Source organism: Bubalus kerabau, chromosome 18 (assembly GCF_029407905.1).
Source record: "Bubalus kerabau isolate K-KA32 ecotype Philippines breed swamp buffalo chromosome 18, PCC_UOA_SB_1v2, whole genome shotgun sequence".
Taxonomy (NCBI): Eukaryota; Metazoa; Chordata; class Mammalia; order Artiodactyla; family Bovidae; genus Bubalus; species Bubalus kerabau.
This window is the reverse complement of record NC_073641.1, coordinates 17,096,988-17,116,600: the sequence shown is the minus strand read 5'-3', so window position 1 is coordinate 17,116,600 and position 19,613 is coordinate 17,096,988. Positions and strand designations below refer to the sequence as shown.

At 37.2% G+C, this 19,613-nt stretch overlaps 1 protein-coding gene across 15 annotated transcripts in view; it reads left to right on the top strand.

Annotated features, from left to right (window-relative positions):
- Window positions 1-19,613, top strand: part of RNF180 (ring finger protein 180) — a 297,228-nt gene that overhangs the window by 122,948 nt on the left and 154,667 nt on the right. Inside the window, exon 6 of one of the 15 annotated variants that reach the window (XM_055555015.1) lies at window positions 19,309-19,466. The exons of the other annotated variants lie outside the window; for them this stretch is intronic. Coding sequence (XP_055410990.1) covers window positions 19,309-19,323 — 15 coding nt within the window. The 3' untranslated portion in view covers window positions 19,324-19,466. Of the gene's footprint in view, window positions 1-19,308; window positions 19,467-19,613 lie in introns of those variants that run through there. 15 annotated transcript variants of the gene reach the window in all.

Genomic DNA, 19,613 nt, shown 5'->3' with positions numbered 1-19,613 from the left:
CAGATAGCAGTGTGAGGGGAACAGATCATGGATGGCCCTGGTTACAATTTTACTACATATAAGAGCTCAGCCTGTTGATTTAAGGGATTTGTTTGTTTGTTTGTTCACTACAGTCATGAATAAGTATTTCTCTGATTTAGGGTGTGAAGGTATTCTTACATTCTGCATGTATGAGAGTAGCGAAAAAGGAAGAGTTCATTTATGCCTTGAGAATACATGGTTACAGTCAGAATTTTTTTCAGAGCTCTCTAAACTCTTCGACCCAAATGATGGATTTCTTGACTAAATTGATATAAATTGATTTCTTGACTCACTAATGGGTTGAAATCTGCTGTTTGAAAAACACTGCTTTGAAGTTCTTGGATAAATTGTGATTGTGGCTTCTCCTTTTGGATCCTACATTATACCTCTTTTCAAAATGAGCTAGGCCAGTCAGTTTGTGAGTATTAAAAGTCATTTGATTTTCCTGCCTCTGTTGCTGCTCAAAATTGTACAGCAGTACTTCTCAGTAGACTTATTGCAAAGAAAAATAAATTCAAGTGAGGAATTCAGTTCAATTCAGTAGATTTGTTGAGCAAGCTCCTGCCATGTGCCAGGCCCTATACTGGGCACTGAAGATGTGGGCATGAATTAAGCATGATGTTTTTCTTCTGGGGAACCTAGGTTACTGAAGAGGAAAAGATGGAAGTAAAGTGTAATGATGGGCCTCTTATGAGGTGCACAAGGAGTACAAAGGAGGTAGTCAGTTTTCCTTGAGAAAGACTGAAAATGTTTCACAGGGAACATGCTTGAGCTGAGTCTGGAAAATGAATAGATAGTAAGTTATCTTTAAAGATGCAAGGTTTTTGCTGACTAAACAGGGTGGCAAAGAGCAGCCCAGGCAGTGAGAGTAAAGTGAAGACAAACGCAGAGGCACGAGTTAGCCTGGTGCTTTCTTGGTCCTCACTCTTGTTCACTGTGAGAAGACAAAAGACTGGTAGCCGGTGGGGATAAGCTCAGTGACGGACTTAACAGGCTTTGCTGACGGGACCATTTGGCAACAGAGAGGCACTGACAACAGGTTTAAATTTTAGGAGGATTATTCTTTTGGGCACATTGTGGAGATTGAGACAGATTGTTTGGAATCCAGAATATCAAAAAGGAGACTGTCAAATAATCTGAGGAGGGCTTTAAATAAGGCAGTATTTGAAAGGAAGGAGAGAAACAATGGTAGAGGACCTAAACCAAGGTCAAATTTGAGAAATAAAGAAACTTATTAATGTTTCAAACTTGAGTTAGCCAAACATATATTAATTGACTATTCTAGAAACTGAAAATTGATCATCCTTAGCAGTCCATTGAAGCACCATATTACCAAGAAAATTGTCTCAGCCACAGATTATTATAATTTTGACTGAGTCTGATATTAATTAATAATATGTTTATATCTTCTGATTTGTTCCTAGAAAGATCTGAGAAATACAAAATACATATCAGAATATATTTTGTAGTAAGGAAATATGTGGAAGGATAAGCAAGGATAGCTGAAATAAGATGAAGCTATGGGAAAGGTTGGTACACAAACTATAAATAGCCATTACAAAGAGAAATGACTTAGATACACAACTCACAGTACCCATGAAATAAAAGCCAATTGCTTAGGAAACTCATATTTTTGGTACTGCTGAGAAGTCCTCTCTCTTAAGTCCGTCATTTAAAAAGAGGCTATTTGAAGTGGTTAACCATGTTATTAGTAGCGTTTTTTGTAGTAAGTAGAAAAATAAATTTTGGAGAGCTCTTTTCATAGTGAGCGTTAAGGTAAGTCCAAATCTGCAAGGAACCAAAAGTGTCATCAAAGTACATAACTCTTGTCCATTTACCCAGGAATGCTCGGGTAACCATGTGACGTCAGGTTGTGTTGTGTGCTAAACACTGAGAATACAACAGAGAGCAAAACAGGCAGGTGCCTGTTGCCCTCAACGGAGCGTGGGCTCTATTAGCGGAAATACTGTATTTGTAGAGAATGTTAATTTTGTATTGTATAGTGTAGGGAACAGTATTACAAGGGCAGTATGGGGTTCCTGAGTACTTACAGCTATGGAGTTTAGGGGGTCTCAGATTTAGTCCCTGAGGAAGTGTTGCTGTGGTAAAAGCTGTTTTTTTCACCAGTGCAAAAATAGTGCTCCAAGTAGACAGTGGCAGGGACTTCAAGGTTATACTCTCTTGCTAATATTCTAGTAACCAGTTACGGACAAGTCCTTGGGCTTTAACTGTGAACCAAACTGGAGATAGGGTCCCAGTATAATAACTAGTTTGCTGCTGCTGCTGCTAAGTCACTTCAGTCATGTCCGACTCTGTGCGACCCCATAGATGGCAGCCCACCAGACTCCCCCATCCCTGGGATTCTCCAGGCAAGAACACTGGAGTGGGTTGCCATTTCCTTCTCCAATGCATGAAAGTGAAAAGTGAAAGTGAAGTCGCTCAGTGTCCAACTCTTCGCGACCCCATGGACTACAGCCTACCAGGCTCCTCCACCCATTTAGATGAATTTAAAATATGAAGAATAATATTGGCAACATTTGATTGCATCATCTCATTTTTAAGGTACTTTTAAATGTCTTAATTTGTTCTCTGAATACAGTCTGTATATGTCCTTAATTCTGATGTAAGAACGATGTACTCTTGTTGAACAGCATATAGGCAGGCATGTCTAGAAGACAGTAAATGAGGACAGGCAACAGGAGGCATCACAAATGGTTAGTTATTAATATATAGTGCCTACCTTGCCTCACTTTCTGTGTTGGTTTACTATTCTGCTTTTCTCCTTAATGACACTTTCTTCTTCTTTTCTTCCTTTTCTTATAGCAGTTTATATCTCCCGTCAGTATGCCTTAAGAATCTATGCATATTTTTTCTCTCTTGGACTATCTTTCTCTATATTTATATAATTATTCACTTGTCTATTTCTCTATAATTTAAGTAAACAGTCAACTGTTTAGTCTTTATTATATTATAGAAAAAAATGAAACCTTATTGTAAAAAGAACACAGAAAGCAGAAGGACAAATGAAATTAACTGTGATCCCACCAGTAATAACTGCTATTAACAAAATTTCCTGTCATTCTATATTTTGTACATTTTTTGTTGCTCCTTTTTACAAAATGAAGGCAAATTCTATGTATTATTTTAAAACTGCTCTTATCTCAGTAATTATATTATGATCTCTTTCCATGTTAGTATATATGCTTCTGTGATGTTTTAAGTAGCCAGATGGTATTAAAACGAATTAAAGTATATTGGGCAATTGTTGAACGTATTTAAATGACATACTTATACCTAAAGTTATTGTGTGTATCTAGGATTATTTCCATAGAATAAATTCTATCTAGACATAAAATGATTCATCAAGTGATATGCAGAATTTGAAGGCTGTTGATACTCATTGCTAAATTGCCGTGGAAAGATTGCCATATGCAATCTAACTGCATGAAGTATCTTTATATTACTATGGATTATGAAAACATTTTAAGTCTTCCCACATGATGTAGCAATGTCATTATGAGATAATATTAGAAAGTAAAGCTAATAGGGTTAAAGGATCAAAAATCATTAAAATGGCATTGCAGAAATCAGTAGTGGCCTTGGCAGTGTAAACAATGTGTGCTGCTGCTGCTGCTAAGTCACTTCAGTCGTGTCCGACTCTGTGCGACCCCATAGATGGCAGCCCACCAGGTTCCCCCGTCCCTGGGATTCTCCAGGCAAGAACACTGGAGTGGGTTGCCATTTCCTTCTCCAATGCGTGAAAGTGAAAAGTGAAAGTGAAGTCGCTCAGTCATGTCTGACTGTTCACGACCCCATGGACTGCAGCCTACCAGGCTCCTCCGTTCATATGACATAAGCTTATTTATAAAGTTTCTATTCTATAAATAGAAAAAATGATATTTCTGATTTTATAGTATTCTGCATTTACCCCCTATTTACATATGAAAGAACTGATATACAAAGAGGTAAAAACATGTCCAGTGTTCTACTGTTGATACATGGCAAAGCTGTGGTTCCAGACCAAATTGGTCCAATTTCAAGGGCTGTGTCTCTTCCTGAGAAAAGTTCAGGATGACTGCCTTGCCATGCTGTTGAGGTGATTAAATGATACATGCTTCGTGTAGTAAAAGCCTTCAATAGTTACTGCTACTATTGAAAGGAAAGTTAAAATAAGAAATTTAGTAAAACCTCGAGAGTTGAGAGGCATATAGAATACTGGGAATTGAGATTTAAAGATAAGATATTATCAGTTCTCTTTTGTTTTTCTTCTTACACGTTCCATTTCCAAGTAACACCAGACAGCATAAACTGCTATTCCAGCCTTTGCATCTCGACAGATTGATTCTGAATTTTATCATTTTCAGTGATTTAGAAGACTGACAGATCTTCTGACAAGACACATTGGATCTGATTTGCTAGACCTAAAGAGGAAAATTCACATCTCTTTCAGTTGATTTGCACAAAAATACCACTAGCTCAGCTGGTAAAGAATCTGCCTGCAATGCAGGATACCCAAGTTCAATTCCAGAGTTGGGAAGATCCCCTAGAGAATGGATAGGCTACCCACTCCTGAATTATTGGGCTTCCCTGGTGGCTTAGATGGTAAAGAATCCACCTGCCATGTGGTAGATCTGTGTTCGATCCCTGGGTTGGGAAGATACCCTGGAGGAGGGCATGTATTCTTCAATTTTTGTATACATGTTTTCTCCAGTATTCTTGCCTGGAGAATCCCCATGGACAGAGGAACCTGGTGGGCTACAGTCCATGGGGTTGCAAAGAGTCAGACACAATAGAGTCACTAAGCACAGCACACACATCACTAAAAGTATATGGAAGAATCCCTAAATAAGCAAAAGCAGTCCTTGTGCAATTGGTGTTAGGTGCTTTATGCACCATAATATTAGTAATATATTTAAATGGCAATGATGGTGATGATAGCTGTTAACACCTACTGAGCACTTCAATGACAGGGGCTGCTCTGAGGTTTTATAGATACAAAATATTTAAAGGCGTGATAAAGAATCTGCCTGCCACTGCAGGAGACCCAGGTTGGATCCCAGGGTCGGGAAGATACCCCGTAGGAGGAAATGGCAACCTGCTCCAGTATTCTTGCCTGAAAAATTCCATGGACAGAGGAACATAGTGGGCTACAGTCCATGGGGTCTTAAAGAGTTGGACACGACTGAGCACACAACACTAGGGCCTTTCGATCAGTCAGTCAGTTAAGTCACTCAGTCATGTCCAACTCTGCGACCCCATGGACTGCAGCACGCCAGGCTTCCCTGTCCATCACCAACTCCTGGAGCTGACCAAACTCATATCCATTGAGTCAGTGATGCTATCCAACCATCTCATCCTTTGTCATCCCCTTCTCCTCCTGCCTTCAATTTTTCCTAGCATCAGGGTCTTTTCCAATGAGTCAGTTCTTCATATCAGGTGGCCAAAGTATTGGAGCTTCAGCATCAGTCCTTCCAATGAATATTCAGGATTGATTTCCTTTAGGATGGACTGGCTTGATCTCCTTGCAGTCTAAGAAACTGTCAAGAGTCTTCTCCAATACCACAGCTCAAAAGCATCAATTCTTCAGTGCTCAGCTTTCTTTATGGTTCAACTCTCACATTCATACATGACTACTGGAAAAACCATAGCTTTGACTGTATGGACCTTTCTCAGCTAAGTAATATCTCTCCTTTTTAATATGCTGTCTAGGTTGGTCATAACTTTTCTTCCAAGGAGCAAGTGTCCTTTAATTTCATGGCTGCAGTCACCATCTACAGTGATTTTGGAGCCCAAGAAAAGAAAGTCTATGACTGTTTCCATTTTTTCCCCATCTATTTGTCATGAAGTGATGGGATCAGATGCCATGCATGATCTTAGTTTTCTGAATGTTGAGCTTTAAGCCAACTTTTTCACTCTCCTCTTTCACCTTCATCAAGAGGCTCTTTAGTTCTTCACTTTCTGCCATAAGGGTGGTATCATCTGCATATCTGAGGCTATTGATATTTCTCCCGGCAATCTTGATCCCAGCTTGTGCTTCATCCAGCCCAGCATTTCTCATGATGTACTCTGCATATAAGTTAAATAAGCAGGGTGACAATATACAGCTTTGACGTGCTCCTTTACCAATTTGGAACCAGTCCATTATTCCATGTCCAGTTCTATCTGTTGCTGCTTGATCTGCATACAGATTTCTAAGGAGGCAGGTAAGGTGGTATGATATTCCCATCTCTTTAAGAATTTTCCACAGTTTGTTGTGATCCACACAGTCGACAGCTTTGGTGTAGTCAATAAAGCAGAAGTACGTGTTTTTCTGGAATGCTCTTGCTTTTTTGATGATCCAACAGATGTTGGCGGTTTGATCTCTGGTTCCTCTGCCTTTTCTAAATCCAGCTTGAACATCTGGAAGTTCTTAGTTCACGTACTGTTGAAGCCTGACTTGGAAAATTTTGAGCTTTGTTAGCATGTGAGATGAGTGCAATTCTGCAGTAGTTTAAACATTCTTTGGCATTGCCTTTCTTTGGGATTGGCTCATATAGTGTTGGTAATAGACGCTGGAAAGTACAATAGATCAGGGTTGCTTATTCATAAAACTCAGTGTTTGGCCCTCAGAAAAGGACTTGATAATTCCCTCTAGTTCATTCTCAACAGATTGGAGCTATACATTTTTCAATATATTTTAATTTTTTTCCTAACAATTCATTTATTCATCAGCTATCTAGTAATTTACGTAAGTATTCTAAGTTTACATTTTTAGCTCTTTATGGTTCCACATGCTTTATACCCTCTAAGCACATTAATCTTTTCAGGCCTGCATTTATGTTTTTCAGATTTTGAAGCGTGACCTTTGCTTCTAGTTTTTAGGAGTCAGGATAAAATAATAGTGTTAAGCATGGGCTCTGGACACAGATTGTGGGTTTTATTCCTGCCTATCTTCCATTATTTAATTAACTTTAAATACATATAAAATCTCTGTGCCTTAATTTCTTTGCTAAAATGGGGCTAATACTACCTACCATTTATGGTGGCTTATGAGGATTTCATGAGCTAATAAATATAAAGTGCAAAAAAATAAGTTAGCCACAAGAACAGTAAGCAACCAATATAATAAATATAATAATAGAAAACTAATACTGATTCTTAATGAAAAGTATCTTGGAATATTTGTATCTTTAAGACTTTTTAGTTTTCAAGTAAATAGTAGCTTTAATTGTCTGAGAGAAAGCATTACTAAGGAATCTACCCTTAAGCCATGTCTTTAGCTTGATGTACATCTGAGGGATTCTAACCAGTACAGAGACTGTTAAGGGAAGATGTGCGTCCTCTTCCTCGGTATGAAAAAAATAAAATTATTTGGGGGAGTTATTTATTAAAATAATAAAGCCTCCTATTCAAATTTAAATTTTCAACCTATGTGTATTTGCTCTATATTATGTTTTGAAGTTTAAACATAGAATATAAACCTAATTTTTGTCATTGTATAATATATGTAAAAACTTTTGTTTTTGTTTTATCAAAGCAACCTGAAGTATCACTTAGCTTTTTTCCCTTGTCCACATGTGAACTCCTGGTCTGAGCCACTGTAGGAAGACATCATTTATTGTTTGGTGGCATCTTTTACTGGAACTCCTAGAAGGCAGCGATTCTTCAGTTGTATTTTTACCTAACCCCTATTAGGAGCTAAATAAATATCTTTTAAGTAGATCTGTTGAAGGGAAAAAATACTTAAAAGATATTAAAGGGTCACTTTTGGGAGAAAGTAAAGTACATTATTACTTTCAAGGCTTAAAATATATAGAACAGAGTACAACATACATCACTGCTGAAGAAACTAACAACTTGAGTTGCAGATATATTTTTATAGTTGTTGCATGTATCCTGAAGGAGCTATCTGAATAAAGACCCAAATAAATAAATTCAACTTAATTTATATCCTTTTCTGGGGTAAAAGCTGTATCTCCTTAAAACCCAATATACAGGAATAACTGATAGGGAATTTTCTTTTAAACATTAAATCTTTGTTTTTCTTTTAGAATATTGACTTCCTGTAACCCTCCTAATGCGTCTTATATTCAAAATCTTTAGAAGAACAGTTAGTTCCTATTCAATCTCTAGATATATCTTCAACTTTTTAAAATTTAATGTTCTAGAGTGTTTTCCATGTCATTAAACATTTCCCTTTATAATTAAACATCATGTGTGAATATGTTAAATACGATTTCATCCATACCTCACTATTTGAAAACTTAGATTGTCTTCAAGTTTTGGTTATTATAAGTTGGCATCCTTAAATTTAAATCTTTGTGTTCTGAGTATCTTGTCCACTTTGCTTAAGGTAAACTAGGTTCAGGATTGTTAGGATGCTAGTTTAGTACATATTACCAAATTATATCCTAGAACGATTAAACCAGTTTATTCTCTTATGAATAGTCATTGTACTGCATGTTTAAAAATACTGAGTAACTGTGTATAGAGTTCTGCCTTAATTGCCATTTGACCACTTCAGGGTGTTTTTGTTCTGATTTAGAGCCTTTCATGTGCCCACTATCTCCAAAGGTCCTGAAGCTAATATGCAGACCCAAGAGTCAAAGCAGAAATGTGGTGATAACTTATCATCTTCTTAGACATGGCATCAGCAAGAGATCAGTTAAATCATTTAAAAAAGAAAAAACAGCCAACTCTACTATCAGTCAGGTTCTGTTTTAAGCATTTTACACATATTAGCGTATATTAGTTCTTATAGCTGCCCTTTTTGCCTTCTTTTTAGATGAGAAAAGTGATTCGTATGTAAAGGGACTGAGTAACTTACTTAAGATCTGAATTTGGGAAATATAAATCTAAAACCAATGTATTTGTGTTCTGGAAAAATGTGTTTATTCATTTGCTTTTATTAAAGTAATTTTATTTAAAGCCAAATAAAACATTCAGATAAGGGGAAAAAACAAATTATTTTCTAATGTTTGCATATATTTAAGTAGAATAATTTTGCCCATACTAGTCTCTAGCCTTTTTTCTTACCAACAGTATTTTGTAAACATTCTCCCATGTCATTAGCTGTAAAGCTATATATATCAATATTTTACTCACTACCTAGTATTTTACTTTATAGATGAAATAAAATAAAATAGTATATTTTATGGATATACCATAATTTATTTAGCCAGTCCCCAACTTTGGTCACTTTGATAACAAGCACAGACTTTTTGGCTGACATAACTTAATTGTATACACATACCTCCAATCTTGTCACTTCCCCAGATTAAACTCCCATGTGTTGTTTACCTTCCATCCTTGCTCCTGTCTAGTTGCTACACTATATTTATCCTCTGAAAGATAGTCAAGTCTTTTATGTGGACATGGACATCTCCAGTTTACATCCCCGGCTAAGAAGGTTGGATCTCCTCAGTAAGAGACTTCAAAGTTCTTAATATTCAAATTTGTCTTTTTTTCCCCAATCTCAAATATAAGTTGAAATTTTTATAATTTTGAAGGTTAACTTTATAATGGTGATTGATACTTTGTGGGTATTTTGTTTGCTTTTAGTTTTGGAAAATTTACCATTGCTTTTCCTACCAGTTAAATATAACAGTATTTTTTAAAGAAACAACTAGGGTATTATCTTAACTCATGTAATATAGGCATCCCAGATGCCTTTGCAAATAGTGTATTTTAGGACTGCTTACCCAAAGCCAAATCCTTGGACAAGTACCATCAGCATCATCTAAGAACTAGTTAGAAATATACTATCCTGGGCCCCTCTCTACTTACTGAATCAGAATCTGCATTTTGGTAAGTTCCCCAGGTAATTCATGTGTTCTTTAATGTTTCAGAATCATTACTTTAGGTTGTTTTTTTTCCCAGCTCCCATCTGTCGTTTATAGATAGCTCACTTTGCTCATGGATGTAAGCAAAAGATGTACGGCTTTTGCTGTATGCTGCATTTTCCTGGCTGCTAGTAAATACTTCCTCTTTTTTGGAAGAACTTGATTTTTTTTTTAATATGTCTGATTCCAAACGAGAGAGAACTGTTGTATGAGGTAATTGTCTTTTAAAGTATTGTTCCCCAGTTGAGTTAGAAGCTGTTGTATTGATTGTGGCATTTGAGAGCAAGCTGAATTATTAATTTGGCTTCATTTGGCAAGTAAAAAGATTTTAAAATCAGAGATCTTATGAAACATGGTGCCCTCTGTCACAGAGCTGTTCCCTTTCTCTTGAAGATATGCTAGTGCTAATAAATATTTTATAATGTCTCTGCCTGGATATAAGTAAGTAACCATCATTGTAGAACAACCATTATATTCATGCTTACTTTGAAATGCTTACTTTGAAAATGCTTACTTTGAAAATTCATTGTTTCAAAGCAAACAAATGGGCATTTTTAATGAGAAATATGATAATTCTATTTGAGATTACAGTTATTTACTGAATATAACAAAGTATATTTGAGGGTGTTACCTTTTCAAATCTTAGATGAAATTGCTAAAGCACTGCTCATCCATCAAAATACACAGTTATCCTCCCCCTGCCCCCCGCTTTAAATCAGGAACTAAATAAATTTGAACACAGGTTTGATGATAGTTTCTCTGTGGGTTCTTATTCCTCACTGTCTGAACTCAGGAACCAGATAGATTCAAATAGCAAGTGGTACTTGTATCCTTCTTCCTCATTAACCATCAGCGTAATAAATACACATGGGACTGTAATATATAGCAGCATTTCACAGTTAACTTTCCACAAAAATATTAGCCTGTATTTTCATATGTGCTGTGCTAAGTCACTTCAGTAGTAGTATATCAAATATGAAAATATTCTGTAAACTGTATCTTTTTTGACACTCAAAACACAGATCAATATAGTTAAGGCTCTGAATGAATCATCTGTGAAATAAAGCTGTTCAATTGTGTTTTAATCAAGCATTCTAGCACAACTATAAAATAAGGGCCAGCAGGTCATATGCCAAAATGAAGAGGACCTATTTTGTCTATAATAGAGACTATGAGAGCCTTAGGGACTTCTGTGGTAGCTGAGCTGGTAAAGAATGCAGGAGACCCCAGTTCAATTCCTCGGTTGGGAAGACCCCCTATAGAAGGGATAGGCTACCCACTCCAGTATTCTTGGGCTTCCCTGGTGGCTCAGATGTTAAAGAATCCACCTGCAATGAGGGAAACCTGGGTTGGGAAGATTCCCTGGAGGACGGCATGGCAGCCCACTCTAGTATTCTTGCCTGTAGAGTCCCCATGGACAGAGGAGCCTGGCGAGCTATAGTCCAGGGGGTCTCCAAGAGTCAGACATAACTGAGCAACTAAGCACACACAGCATAAGATCCTTAACCAGGATGAGCCTCAGATACCTCATTTGTAAACTAGATTTTAGAGTTAAATATGCTGATATGTGTCAAGTACCTGATACACACAGGCACTGGTTTTACCTTCCCATTGGAAACTTGGTGACAGGGCTGCGTTAGAACTTTAACTGGTGATTATTCACTTAAAGTGGGATTTACTGTACAGTCATCCCTGATTTCTCTCTGATGGAATCACTGGTCACTTGTCTCCTCATCCTCTCTGCTACAGCAGTGCTAGTCCCCTCATTGTCTTTAGCACACACCAAGCATTTATTGTTCCTTCTACCCAGAAGGCTCCGCCCTGGAATATCCATGAATGTCCTGCTTCATTCACATCTCTACTCAAAAGGCACTTACTTAGAGAGACCTTATCTGACGACCCTAAGTAACCCTTCACATATGTTCTCTATTTTCTTACAGTTTATTTTTCTTTATGGTGCTTATTGCCACCAAGTATATATTTGTTTTATTTTTTGTCTATCCCCACTAGAGTATAAGCTCTACAGGAAAAAAAGATCTTTTGGGATTGTATTCCCTGCTGTGCATATAGGAATTCAGTATGAATAAATGAATGAGCAACAAACATTTTATTAAAAATATAGAAATTAGATTTCTTTTGAGGCTTCTCCCAGTTGTATTTTTAGCATCTAATACATAATTTTGGAGCTGTATCAAATGCAGTCATGACAGACCTATTTAGTACACTAATTTAGTACCTCTTTCCAGTCTCCTCCTCCCTTGCCTGCCTTTACTTTGGAGGACCCCTCCACCCCAAAAAAATAGAACAAAGCACATCCTGAAAACAAACTTTTCCAATTTCCCTTGTAGCTCATTGACTATGGGACATAATACAGGTCAATGAGAAATAGGCAGAAATCTCCCAGGACCTTCCTGAAAAGCTTTTTCTTGTGTGCAAAAGAGACAGATATGGCTGGTCTGGATGCTTCCCCTTCTTCCTGCCTTAAACATCACAATGCCTAAAGCCTTAAACATCACAATGCCATCTTGCAGCCTGCAATTTCAGATTTCTTAATGGATGAGAAAATAAACCCTATCTGTTTAAGCTATATGTAATCAGTTTTTCTGTTTGTTGTATTTGAAAGCTTTCTTAACCATACAGAAATCTGGGAGACGAGGATAAGCTCAGCACCTGGCACACAGGAGATAGACTTAATTACAGCAGCTATTATTATACCGGTTTATGCTTTTGAGTGTTAAGGAGTGAAAAATGGTCACATACTAAATAGTTTTAACCACCAAAGCAACCTAATGAATTTGCTGTCCTTAATTTGTAGTGTTATACTAATGTTCTAAATTAAGGATATAAAAAAAATTAACTTTCCTGGATGTGAAGTTTATCAGTTATATAACAAGTTCAGAAATCTCATTGCAGTGGGTAGTCTTACAAGGGGACTGATGTTCCCCTTGTATGTGTCCCTTCTTGTTTTTTTTTTCCTCCAACACTTAACTAGATATTTCTACACGTGCATTGTCCACAAGTAAAGGGCATAAACAATTTAGAAAAAATACGTTAATGTAGTGGGACTTTGGGGGTCTTTGTCTACTTGCTTGCTTGTTTTGTTGATGATGATAATGATGCTGATGATGTTTTTAATTCTCTGTGAAACAGTAGTCTTGAAAACAAATGACTTGGATTTGTAAGAACTGGGCTCTTTGACAGAAAAGATTTTTGAGAATCCAAAGATAAAGTCCTGAAGGAGTTAAATGTGAACTCTGGCATAAACAATTGATTGAAAAGGAAAGAATGATTGATACAGAAGCTCATTTTTCTTGCACTTGGAAAGTGCATAAAAACCTTTCTTATACTTTGAAAAGAAGACCAGCCCTCCCCCACCCAGAGTCTGTATTGGCAAAGGACACCCACAGACCATTTGCCCTCCTCTCTACTATCTCAGATGCCCTGATTCAGGTAAGCTCTGTGCCTCCCTGAGTCCTCTCAGGGATCAAGGATGGGAGAAAAGGAGGAGAAAATCCTGTTTAGCAAAGAGAAACTAAGCTTTGAACTGGAAGCAGATTCTTTGCCCTGAAAATTGTTGTCCTAGTTTACAGAAAGAAAATGAGAGCTAACTATACTAGTTAGATTCACTTGCTGTGAAACTATCGTGTTTTGCACATCTGAGTTTGGTGACTGAAATTCATACTTGGTAGACTATAAACACTTAGGAGGCTAAAGACTTTCATTCTACAAGTTGTTCTTAATGTCATAGTTTAAGGTATGTCAGTAGAATTTATGTCTCATGTAAAATGTTTTATGTGAAACTTGTCAGTTGAGCTTTCAATTTCTTTTTTGCCTCATTTCCAACCCTCTCGTCATTTAACCATCACAACTGAAATAGTGTTCTCTAAATCAGTGGAAAACTAACATTCCTTTTTCTTCAAAGACAAAAATAAAACCTTGAAAATTTCACAGGAACCTCTTACAGTTTTGAAGAAGTAAATATGTTAAAATTTGATCCTCTGAGGTTTAACATTTTGTTACTAAAATATTATTCAGGCAAAAGTAGACTCTGATGTGTTTTATTTATTCCATGAACCTGGTAAATTCCGTGGAGTCCTAGGAATTTTATGGGCAGGGGAAACTGAAGATCTGTAACAAATTAGAGTAAAAGGTGTAATTGGTAGTGGAGTATCTTTCACTTTTCTCTTGAATCTTTATCCTAGAAGTGCTCTTAGTAAGTGAACGTCCCCCATTATAACTCTCATGTCACCTATAAAAGTAGGAAAAACCCTGATTAAAATAATGCAGACATATTCTACTTTTATATTGCAGTATAGTTGATTTACAGTGTTGTGCCATTCTCTGCTATACAGTGACTTAGTTATATACATATATACAGTTTTTTATATTCTTTTCTATCATGGTTTATCACAAGATACCAAATATAATTCCCTCTGCTATACATTAGAATCCGGAGAAAGCAAGGGCACCCCACTCCAGTACTCTTGCCTGGAAAATCCCATGGACGGAGGAGCCTGATAGGCTGCAGTCCATGGGGTCACTAAGAGTCGGACACGACTGAGCGACTTCACTTTCACTTTTCACTTTCATGCATTGGAGAAGGAAATGGCAACCCGCTCCAGTTTCTTGCCTGGAGAATCCCAGGGATGGTGGAGCCTGATGGGCTGCAGTCTCTGGGGTCGCACAGAGTCGGACACGACTGAAGTGACTTAGCAGCATACATTAGAATCGTGTCATTTATGCATTCCAGATGTAATCTACCAACCCCAAACTCACAGTCCATCTTTCCCTAGACAACCATGAGTCTGTTCTTTAAGACATGTTCTACTTTTAAACAAACTTGATGTGTCAAAGTCTGAATTTATATTATGTCTGATTTATCCTTAGATAAATTATTTCTTTTGCTAAAGTATTTGCATTAGATTTCCTTGAAATAACAAAGTCTTGTAATCTAATGAAAATAGACATTTTCTGTCAACCAAGTATAGTTGACAATATCTTCAAAATGTGTCCTGAATCCATTTGTTTTTCTTCATCTTCCTCTAGTAGTCAAATCACCATTTTCACTTGCTTAGACCACTGCACCAGCTGCATATATCTTACTGCTACTATTCTTTCCGCGACAGTCTACTCCTCCCTACCCCAGAGCAGGCAGGTACATCAGAGCATGTTATTTGAAACAGAGCATGTATCAAAATGTCCTATGGCTTCCCACTGCCATATACTGAATTTGCCAAAGTGTAAAATGTTAATGCCTTATCAGTTCCTCAGAATGCTAATGATCCGACCCCAGAAGAACCGAGCAGCCCATGTTCTTGACCATCCCTCCACCGTTCTCCTTACTCAAGTCACTTTGACTACACTACTGCTTTTGCGGTTTCCTCCCTATATTCAAGTGTAGTCTCGCCCTCAGGTCTTGGCCTCTGCTCTTCCCCCAGTCTGCATGGCTGGCTGTTCTTGTTTTTGGTCAAATGCTGTCTTCTCAGAGAGGCCTTTTCTGACTACTTGTAGCTGTTTTTCTTTCTTTTTTTTTTTTTCTTGGTAGCACTTATCTTTATTTGCAATCATCTTATTTTTTTCATTTGTTTACTTGCATATTGTCCCTCACTTTCATTAGAGGATAAGCTCCATTGGAGTATTTTGTTTTTATTATTCCTGTAACCCTAACACTTAGAACTGTGCCTGGCACATTATAGTGCCTGGCTTAATAAATATTACTTGAACAAGTAAGTTGTAGGTATATAGCCAAAAAGCAAAAATTATGTAAATCATAATACTTGTAAGTCAAATCATTTTAAAAGCATTAAGCAAAAAAAAAAAAAGCTACTTATCTGCTTGACTCAATTTTTTACATTGCCCAGCACATTACTGAGCATGGATGATCACCTGGGAAATTTCTTGATCTTGTCAGTCTTTTTTCTCTGTACTATGGCCAGAGTGATCTTTGTTACATAACATAGACATACATTCCCTTCTTAGAAACCTTCCATGGATTCTCTGCTCTTATGATAAATATCTAAATTCTGACATGGACTGAGAATCCCAGCCTAGTCAGTCCCTGTCTGCCTCTCTAGCCTTAAGCTGCTGTACTTTCCCACTAGCTCTCTGTCCCTCCTCAGGGGCTTTGTAACCTTTGCCCATTAAAAAATCCGGCTCATCCTTCATATGTCAGCTAGAGAATTCTTTCTTTGAAGGCTTCCTGCACCCATAAGATGAGATCAGATTCTTTTGTCATTTATTTCAATGAACTTTCTTTCTTTCAGAGCATTTATCTCAATATGTAATTAATCCTTCATCAGTAGAGTTACTTAGTTAACATCTTCTTCCCCGCTAGGCTGTAAGCTACAGGAGAGAAGTGGCTATGTCTGGTTTTGCTAACAGTCCTGTCTCCAGCATCTGTCCCAGGGCTGGCATATTTTAGGGGTTCAATAAGTATCTGCTGGATGATTGGATGAATGAATATTTAGAGCCTAAATATGTTGTGCTATATATTCAGTCCTGGGAATACAAAAATCAAGACTGGATCTCTACCCTCAAGGAGTTTATATTGATGGCAGACATAAACATTTGTTACAGGGTATGAATATGGGGATTCATTTTTTAATTGGGATATAATTGACATATAACACTATTAGTTTCAAATGTACAACATGAATTATTTGACATTTTAAAAATCATTTATCTATTTCCTGGGCTGCTTCGAGTCTTGGTTGATGTGTGCAAGGTCTTTGTTGTGCCATGTGGGGTCTTTAGTTGTGGCATGTAGAATCTAATTCCCTGACCAGGGATTGAACCCAGGTACTCTGCATTGGGCATGTCAAGTCTTAACCATTGGACCACCAGAGAAGTTCCGGTATATATTGTGAAATGACCATCACAATAAGCCTAGTTAACATCAATTATCATACATAGTTACAATATTTTTTTTTTTGTAATGAGAAGTTTTAAGATCTACTCTGTTAGCACCTTTCAGACATGCAATACAGTATTATTAACTACAGTCACCATGCTGTACGGGTGGTCAAAACATACAAGTTTCCAGTTATAAAATAAGTCCATCCATAGGACTCATGGATGGACATCCTGTGGATGAACTTACTTATTTTGTAACTGGAAACTTGTACGTTTTGACCATCTTCACCCATTTTTTTTAAAATCAGATATCAGATGGTTAGGAATCAAAGAGGCTAAAAACCTTAGCATGCTGCCAGCCAAGAATTTGAGGTCTGGCTCTTCCTTTTAGTTACTCTTTGTCAAGTACCTCAGTGTCTCTGGAATTCGGTATCCCTGTTGGTAAATTGGAAATAATACTGCCTGTATGCTAATGTTATTGTAGGGATTAAATGAGGTAATATATTTTAATTTTACTAGAAGACCTTGTATATAGTAAGTATTTGACAAATACAAGGTGTTAAAGTCAAAATTATTTTTATATGTAATTTGCTTTTACCACTAAGAGTAGATCCTCTCTTCCTGAATCTTCACATATTCTTAATACACTAATGTAATCTTAAAAAGTAAAAAAGGAACATTTGAGTATTCTGAATCTGAAAACTAGACCCAGAGCTCATGACTTCACCTTTAATACATGGAAGATACTTTAAAATTCTATTTAGTTATGTAAAAGGTTAAAAAATTATGAAGAGTAGTCACTTTTAAGCTTGAAGAGGGCCAACATATTAGACAACTAATACCTTTAGAGAAATAAGACTATTTAAAATTCACCATTAGCTATTTTGCTAGACCCAAGATTACTGGGAGAAATATCAATAACCTCAAATATGCAGATGACACCACCCATATGGCAGAAAGTGAAGAAGAACTAAAGAACTTCTTGGTGAAAGGGAAAGAGGAGAGTGAAAGAGTTGGCATAAACTCAACATTCAAAAAACTAAAATCATGGCATCTGGTCCCATCACTTCATGGCAAATAGATGGGGAAACAATGGGAACAGTGACAGACTTTCTTTTCTTGGGCTCCAAAATCACTGCACATGGTGACTGCAGCCATGAAATCAATAGACACTTGCTCCTTAGAAGAAAGGCTATGACACACCTAGACAGCATATTAAAAGCAGAGACATTACTTTGCCAACTAAGGTCCATCTAGTCAAAGCTATGGTTTTTCCAGTAGTCATGTATGGATGTGTGAGTTGGACTATAAAGAAAGCTGCTGCTGCTGCTAAGTCACTTCAGTGGTGTCCGACTCTGTGCGACCCCATAGACTGCAGCCTACGAGGCTCCTCCATCCTTGGGATTCTCCAGGCAAGAACGCTGGAGTAGGTTGCCATTTCCTTCTCCAATGCATGAAAGTGAAAAGTGAAAGTGAAGTTGCTCAGTCATGTCTGACTCTTTGCGACCCCATGGACTGCAGCCTGCCAGGCTCCTCCATCCATGGGAGTTTCCAACTCTACTGGAGTGGGTTGCCTTCTCCGAAAGAAAGCTGAATGCTGAAGAATTGCTGCTTTTCAACTGTGGTGTTGGAGAAGATTCTTGAGAGTCCCTGGGACTGCAAGAAGATCCAACCAATCCACCCTAAAGGAAATCAGTCCTGAGTAGTTATTGGAAGGACTGATGTTGAAGCTGAAGCTCCAATACTTTGGCCACCTGATACGAAGCACTGACTCATTGGAAAAGACCCTGATGCTGGGCAAGATTGAAGGCGGGAGGAGAAGAGGACGACAGAGGATAAGATAGTTGAATGGCATCACCGACTGGATGGACATGAGTTTGAACAAATTCCGGAAGTTGGTGATGGACAGGGAAGCCTAGTGTGCTATAGTCCATGGGGTTGCATGGAGTCAAATATGACTGAGTGACTGAATTTTACTGAACTGAACTGAACTGAACTTTAGCTATTTTATAGGAAGTTGTCATTTTAGGAGAAATGCCAAAATGATGGTGATAAATGGGGCTCGGCGACCAGATAAAAATGAAAATTGTGGAGGTTGTGTTTCATCTAATGATTCCTTCTCCTTAGGGACTGATGGAAACATAATTGATGCATTGCTTCTGATAGTTCATGGCTCTTCAATAGGAATTGTTTGCTTTATTTCTTTTATTTAAATAACAATAAAGTATTTTTTGCCTTGGGGACATCAGAAAACCACTAGCATTTTGTATGTGTTATGTTACAAAAATCATTTAGGAGGGCTTGAGCTGGAGGAAAATGAGTTTATAAATGGGCTTATCAAATAAAGCTGGCTTTTGTAATGATTCGGTTGTAAAGCAAGTCATTGTAAAAATATGGGATAGTCTCTTAAGACTATCCCATGTTTTTATTAATATGTAATCTTTTTGTTTGGATATTGTATACCATAATAGATTTAGCTAATTACAGAGTATGGCAAGCTTTAAGCAAAATGCATAAAATAAGTCTTAGAAAATGTATAGAGCAATAAAAAAGAAAACTTTAATTCTCATGCTTTTCTCCAGCCATTAATATATATCCTATCCTGTTTTCACAGGTTAAGGGATCTTAGAAAATCATTTGGTAAATACAGCTGAGCCATCTGATATGACATCTGATGCCCTAATCTCAGGGAAAGAGAACCCACTCTCATAAGACAGCATCTGTTATTCCTTACTACATTTTTGTCCATAAATAAATCATGCTTTCTATATTGCTAAAGAAAGATTACATTGTTTTGGACTAAATTTTTTTGAAAACATTTCTCAAAAAAATAATCAGCCATTAGGTGAACTTTGGATCCTTTTTTTTTTTTTTAAATCCTTAAACCATTCATCTAAAAAGTAAAAAATGTTGACAATG